This window comes from Micropterus dolomieu, linkage group LG18 (genome assembly GCF_021292245.1).
Source record: "Micropterus dolomieu isolate WLL.071019.BEF.003 ecotype Adirondacks linkage group LG18, ASM2129224v1, whole genome shotgun sequence".
Classification (NCBI taxonomy): domain Eukaryota; kingdom Metazoa; phylum Chordata; class Actinopteri; order Centrarchiformes; family Centrarchidae; genus Micropterus; species Micropterus dolomieu.
In genome coordinates, this window is record NC_060167.1 from 16,381,287 (window position 1) to 16,388,847 (window position 7,561).

Below are 7,561 nucleotides of genomic sequence, written 5' to 3' on the forward strand. Positions count from 1 at the left end.
TAAATGTAGCTTTTTGAAACAGTTAGAGCACTTGTATGACTTGGATTGGCATGAAACTCTCCAGGATTAAATCGTAAAAGTACACAAAAAAGTACAGTAAGATTAACAACCGCTTTAGAAAAAAAAAGTTGAAAGATAAAAACTTTGGGGTTGAAGTTGAAATGAAAAAAATGGTGGTCACAACATAAACATAAACCTACGGGGTTGTTAAAGTAATAGTAAAATTTAAATGGAACCTCCTGTCACTTCTCACCACTTGGGCCATTTAGTTTCAATCATGTCACAGCAGGTCTTCATCAGCAGGTGTGGTTTGTGCTGCTGTAAATGTTCAAATTTGGAGATTGAAAGTTAACTCCTGATATTCTGGACAGGTCGCCAGTCCATTGCAGGGCCACACAGACAAACAACCACTTACACCTAAGGGCAATTTAGAGACACCAATGAACCTAGCCTGCATGTCTTTGGGAGGAAGCCAGAGCACTCGGAGAGAACATGTAAACTCCACACAGTTAGGCCAGGGCAACCGGGGTTTGAACCCACGACCTTTTTGCTGTGAGGCGACAGTGCTAACCACTGTATCACCGCGCCGCTCGTCACTGGGAACAATCATTTCTAAAACAATCTCACTACAAGGTCCATTAAGTAGGCTACAATATGATTGCTTTGCTAATGGCTAGGTGAAATTATTTAGAGCTTTGTAACTTTTATTAATTCAAAGCAAATAAGGCCATAAGGCAAAAAGTTACTTTCAATTTCAAAATGATTTGGCCGACCGAATGTTCTCAGGGGAAATTTATAAAGATATATTTACAACTTAACTCATAAAAGGCAAAAATCTCATTATAAACAGAAATAAAAGGCTACAAGGATGTGTAGCCTAGCATCAAGATGTGGCATCCTAAGTCAAATGTGTTATTCAAAGTACTGTACAGACTATCAATGAATGGATATGAATGTGATGAACAGTGGGATCTCCTGTGAATGTTCAGCAGCGCTGCACCTTTAAATCTCTCCGCTCCTCCCTCTTCTCAATGACAAACCCGCAGAGCCTCTTTCACGCATCCAGTGGAAATGACAAACCAGAGGCGCTGCACGGGCCAGCATGTCAAACACTAACAATAATCATGGGCTTCAGCAGCAGCGACTCACTCACATCCTAAGACACTAACGAATCTCTGGGACATTTTGACGGCGTGCGGGCGAATCAAAGTTGGAGCGGGCTCGCCAAATGGACGTCGATGGACTGGAATGAAACCTATACTTCTATCGGACTGAAGGAAGGAGGGAAAGAAACCTCTGCATGTTCAAGTTTCCTGCTCCAACCAGAGGGGCATCGGTGCGCGCGTGGTGGATGTGGGTGCGTGTGTGGAAGTGTGTGTTGGATGAGTGTGTGTGCGTACCCGCAGGACCAGGAGCGGCGGCAGTGGTGGTGGTGGTGGCCGCGGGAAGATAAGTTTAGCGCCGTGATTTTTCCTCTTGCCCTCTGTTCTGTTGTGTTGCTTTCCAAGTCACACCAGGGGACGGGAGGATTAACGTTTCCCTGATGAAAATTGATCATCCGTGGAGGGACTCTGTGATCGTGACTATGATGATGATGTCGAGTAAGAGCGTGGAGTGGCTGCAGGAGGAGCTGGAGTCCGGGGCCAGCTCCCTGCTGCTGCTGGACTGCAGACCCCATGAGCTGTACGAGTCCTCGCACATCGAGTCGGCCATCAACCTGGCCATCCCGGGCCTCATGCTCCGGAGGCTGAAGAAGGGCAACCTCCCCATCCGCTCCATCATCCCCAACAACGAGGACAAGGAGAAATTTGTCAAGCGGTGCAAGACGGATGTGGTGGTTCTGTATGACGAGGCGACCACGGAGCGGCAAGAGTCCGGGCTGGGGAGCTCCGTTCTGGGGCTGCTCCTGCAGAAACTGCGGGACGACGGGTGCAAGGCTTTCTATCTGGAAGGTAAGATCGGGCATTGCTGGCTTTAAATCTGTGTAGTAGTCCATTTAATTCATAAAGATTTCTAAGTGACTTCCAGCAGAAAGACAAATAGCCTAGTTTAATAATTTCTCAGATTTAAACAGGAAATGTGACTGTTATGAAGGCGCCCTTCTCACCGTACAGTAAACAATGATAAAACAACAATATAAAGGTTTTGTCTGAGATAATTTAATTACCGGTAATGGATAGGCTACACATGTACTGGATTTGGTCTCCTGGTGTCTGTGGCATATCTGGAATAAAGCGCGTGAGATTTGGGCGCTTGGAAAAGATATTGCTTCGTTAAAACGCGTTTTCACATTTGGCAAGCCACTCGTATTAAAATACGTTTAATAACGTTACACGTTATTAAATTGTTTGTAGGGGTGTCACAACGTGCGATACTTAAAATAAATCCAGCTGTTAACATCTGGCTACAGACTAAAGTTTGTCTGTCAGGCTATTTATTGTTTATGCATCATAATGAGGCAGCGACAGTTTCATTCCGAAGCACATTGTTATTTATACTAAATATAATGTAACGCATGAGCTAAACTCACTGCGAAGTCATAATGAACTTTGACAGAACACTTCCTTCACTTACTGCCGACAGAAACTATTGTCCTCATTTTAATTCTTAGTAGGACATAATCGATTTACTTTAAAGGCTAATTAAAAGAGACGTTATGTCCTGTGTGTGAATGTATAGAGTTGGGTTAAATATGTTTTCAATTAAATGCAGCCGAAATGGCCGCGCCATGTTGTGCTCCTTCAGGAAAAGACAGGCTTTTTTTTCATGAATGAACAGGGAAACGAGGAGACGACGACGCAGTCTGCGAATTATCCTCCAGCAGGAAAATCAAATGTAGTATCGTTAAAACAAACGGAGAGATACATATACAAAATATGGCAGCATTAGATTTGGATGTATTTGAGTTGTAGATGATCATAGAAATGTTTCACTGGAGTCACTGAAGCCCAGCTGCCATTCACAAAAAGTCCACTGAGCTGAGGAGTGAGTGTTGCTGCTGATTGTCCTGCTCTGCTGCGGATTCTCCCCAGGGCTCAGCTTTTCTCAATGGAGCACATCTGTCCAGCCTGTTTGCTTATTCATCATAACACAAATATGACCTATTCTGCAATATGTGATGTCGTGGTACATAAAAAAGATGGGGTGACAACAATAGCTTCATTTTCACAAATGTTATTTATTCAATTCTAAGCCCATATCATGATATAAGTTTAATACTATTTATGGTGTATTAATGTGAGTTAACTCTAGTGGGATTGAAAAAGGTTTGTAAAGTGATTTTAGTTGGATGAAATCTTATATACCCCTGCCTGGCTACTGTATAGCATTTAATGTGATTATGAAATTGGTAAAATGTGTGTTTGATAGCATGATTTTTGCTTATTATTTATCACCCTCAATGTCTTTTACTAAAATATTTTTTCTTCTTCTTCTTCTTCACCTCTGCTCAAATCCAAAAGGTTAATTCCTTGTCATTCAGGTTCTTGATCCACCTCTTGTATCCTGCAGATGTGACATTTAGCTACCATTTTGTATATGTTGAATTACAAATTTTGCCTCACAGACAGAGCCCTGCCTGCGGCCATGTACTGAGTACAGTTTGTACACCACCCAGTGAAATGATTTTCTTGGCTTTATCCTAATGTTGACCTTTTTATGCTCTTTTCGTCATCCTGCAGGTGGCTTCAACAAATTCCAGTCAGAGTACCCCGAGCACTGCGAGACCAATTTGGACTGCTCCTGTCCCAGCAGCTCCCCACCAGCCTCTGTCCTCGGTCTGGGAGGACTCCGCATCAGCTCCGACTGCTCGGACGGGGAGTCTGACCGAGAGCCGGGCAGCGCCACAGAGTCAGAGGGCAGCCCGCTCCCCAACAACCAGCCAGCATTTCCCGTCCAGATCCTGCCGTACCTTTACCTTGGCTGTGCTAAAGACTCCACCAACCTGGATGTGCTTGGCAAGTACAACATCAAGTACATCCTCAACGTGACGCCCAACCTGCCCAACATGTTCGAACACGAAGGGGACTTCAAGTACAAACAGATCCCCATCTCCGATCACTGGAGCCAGAACCTCTCTCAGTTTTTCCCAGAGGCCATTTCATTCATTGGTAAGTTAAGGTGGAGTAATCAGTTCATGTCTGTTATATTATGTTCCACATCTCTTTTGTTAGCAGCAGGGTAATGATTATTTTGATTATCAATTAATCTGCTAATAAGTATCTTGATTAATCATTTTGTCAATAAAATAGAAAGTGATGAAAAATCCCAACAGTCAAAGGTATACCCAAAGGTATTCAGTTTACTGTCATATTGTCATACTGTCATAGGCTACATGAAAGAGTCAAGCAGCAGACGTACACACTTTAAGAAGCTGGAGCCAGCAAACATTTGGTATTTTTGCTTTGAAAATGGATATCAAAAGAGCAACTGATCAATTAATCAACTAGTTATGTTTAGAGTTGCAACTAAGCAGTTAACTTCAATAGATCCAAAGGTTTTCTGCCCTTGTTTTATTAGAATCATTTCCCAAAGTTGGAAAACTATTCAGTAATTTACAAGAATATAACAAAAATTAGAGTCTTTGTGAAGTATATATTTTTGTATATTTCGCAACCACTTGTGGAGGTCCAGAAACTCAGGTTTAATTATAAATCATGAAAGAAATAGAAATAATTTTGTGGCTATAGTTTTAAAAAAGAACTGGTTGGAAATTACTTTGGTGAGCTGCATTTAGACAGTCCGCTGTCTGTATTTGAATTATTATTGATTAAATATGAATTTTATATCACACAATATAAAGCAAAGTTTTAAGTAAAACATGGAAATAGATTTTTTGAGAATCGGGTCACACTGAAGCCACGAGAAGTTTAGCCGTCATCCCACTGTCAGTATTTCCCATCATTCCTCCTGACTGAATTCCCAGGGAATGAGTAAATTCCCTCTCTGATGAGTCGATGAGAATGCCAGAGTCTTTGTGCTTGTCTTAGATTGTCCAGACCCTCCTGTCATTCGTCTTTCTTTGTAGACTGATGTTTCTGCTTAGGCAGGAGGAAGTGTGACATATGCCAGAGCCAGAGGTCGTGGCAGATTTGGGTCATGCTGATGTTAAATGGTTCTGTCTGGCTGGCTGTAATATGCAGGGATTACATCAGGTCTTTTCGGTAACAGCAGGCTAATTATGTGTAAAGGAGAGAAGATCGGGCTGAAAGGGAGACCCAACACTGTTCTGTTTTAAACTGTGGATTCCTCAAATGGATGAATTTATTGTATGAGCGTGTTTTTTGTGTGTATTTTGAATTTATGGCATTTTAAAAGCCTGACAAATGGACGATTCTTGTGGTATAAATGTATTTAAAGCACAAATAAAGTAGTGCAATGCCACACATCTGCACAATCTGAAGATCAGTTCATGACAGATTAAACACCGATTACTTATTTCGCTTCTGAGTCTTGTATCGTTAGGTTTGGGTCTCTTTATGAGAGGTTTTTTTTTTGGGGCCCTTTTTATTGTGTGAAAGTGAGCACACATCACATATAAATTTAATTCGGCATCCGCTTGGCAGCCTGAGCTCATGAGCCAACTGACCCCAATCCTACAACAAGAGATGCAAGCAGAGAGAGTGAAGAGAGGCAGAGAGAGATAACGGAGAGGATGAGAGAAAGAGAAGGAAGAAAGGAAAGAAGCACTTAACTCTCGCTCTAATGGCCTGTAGTGATGCAAGTGCAAGGCCTGGAAACTGATAGAAGGTGGATGGATGTTGCTTGTTAATAATGTAAGATGTTTTTTGATTCAGGTTTTTTCTACAGACAAAGGGTAGAAAGCAGAATGTAACATGACTTTCTGGTGTCATTGACAGAGGTCATCCTGGATTAAAAATATAAAGAAAGATGTAATTCTCAGCTCTTATGATATGGCTTGGAGTGTCCTCGCGTTATACTGTACAATTTCCTACTTGTTCACTTACAAATTAGTATTAATGAAAGTGTGAATTTGAACAATTTATATTGTCCTTAAAATGCTGATCAGAACATCTAAAGACTCCTTCCTTTCTGACACTTTGATAATTTGAAGGTAGATTACAGAATGGTAAGTTTGAACAGTAATCTAATTCCTCTTCTCATCTTTCTTCCCATCCTCCCCTGTCCCTCCCTCCCCTCCTCCTCCTCCCCCTCCTTAGACGAGGCGCGCTCAAAAAAGTGCGGCATCCTGGTGCACTGCCTGGCCGGGATCAGCCGCTCAGTTACCGTCACGGTGGCCTACCTGATGCAGAAGCTTAACCTGTCGCTCAACGACGCATACGACTTCGTCAAGCGGAAAAAGTCCAACATTTCCCCAAACTTCAACTTCATGGGCCAGCTGCTAGACTTTGAGCGGACGCTGGGCCTCAACAGTCCCTGCGACAACCACTCGACCTCCCCGACGCACGAGCAGCTCTTCTTCACCACCCCGACCAACCACAATGTGTTTCAACTGGACACGCTGGAGTCCACATGAAAATAATACGGGGGACTGTCCCTTTTTTTTGCGGGGTCAAGGTGGTGTTGTTACCATGGTAACAAGCGGCTGCACTGGAGGGAAGCAGCCTGTTTTAATGAATGTTTTAGCCTCCCAAGGCGGGTCATCTAAGAGCCTGGCCACGGAGCAGCGTTGGAGGGACGGGGAAGGTCACAGATGCCACGGTAAAGGGGAAGGGGAGCTTTTTAACCCAGAGATGGGGAACTGACAGACAGGTTTATGATGGCGTCCTCCTCAGAGTTGATTGAAATCGAGGGAGGAAAACCCCCCCGATCAACGTGTCTACTAACGAAGAACTGAGGAGACTTAACTGACTGAGAAACTGACCGGCACAGACAGCTTCATAAAAAGATAGGAACACAGAAAAATCTACAGCGTTAATTCATGAGACGACAAAGTCCTCTCTGTCTTTCTGTCTCGTCTCCTCGAGCAGGGCTGACTGGTGCCAAGTGGAGAATCTGGGATTTACCTAGGAAATCTTGCTCTACTGAATGTAGAGTTTTATAAACCAAGGAATGAACACACACATAAACAAAGTATGTATGTTTGTACTGTATGTATGTTAAACGTACATAGAAAATGTATGGGCAGTCCTTAACAAATTCAGTATGTCTATATGCATTTATGTATATTTTTGTGTACATTTACACACAAATCTATACCTTTATATAAATATATACGTATAGAAATCTTATCTATCCAATCCAATAATGGCTTAAGAGAATGTAAAACTAAAGAAGAGGAATGGGTGTGGTGACGCCAACAAAGAGAAACGTTGTGATATTCCTAGTTGTCTTCTTTTTTTGTTAAGTCTGGTTTTTATTTTAGATTTGTAATGACCTTATGCAGTTTGCACAGTGGTGTAGCCATTGACTTGTTGGCACTTGGAGACAGTGCTTGGAAGCAGGCAGATAAAGAGACATTCAGAGAAGAGGAGCAGAGAGGCCAGTCCCAGGCTGCGATGAGTCCCGACAGCTGCACAGTGGAGTTGGGAGGGAACTGTGCCCCCCCCCCCCCCCCCCCCCCCCCCCCCCCCCCCCCCCC

The 7,561-nt window shown here is 43.0% G+C and overlaps 1 protein-coding gene across 1 annotated transcript; it reads left to right on the forward strand.

The window, feature by feature from the left end:
* Positions 1-1,092: 1,092 nt before the first annotated feature.
* dusp7 (dual specificity phosphatase 7) lies at positions 1,093-7,517 on the forward strand. Its single transcript, XM_046028402.1, has 3 exons — positions 1,093-1,952; positions 3,681-4,109; positions 6,180-7,517. Exons 1-3 carry the CDS (start codon positions 1,544-1,546, stop codon positions 6,494-6,496), a joined length of 1,155 nt encoding a protein of 384 aa, XP_045884358.1. The 5' UTR covers positions 1,093-1,543; the 3' UTR covers positions 6,497-7,517.
* The last annotated feature ends 44 nt before the right edge of the window (positions 7,518-7,561 follow it).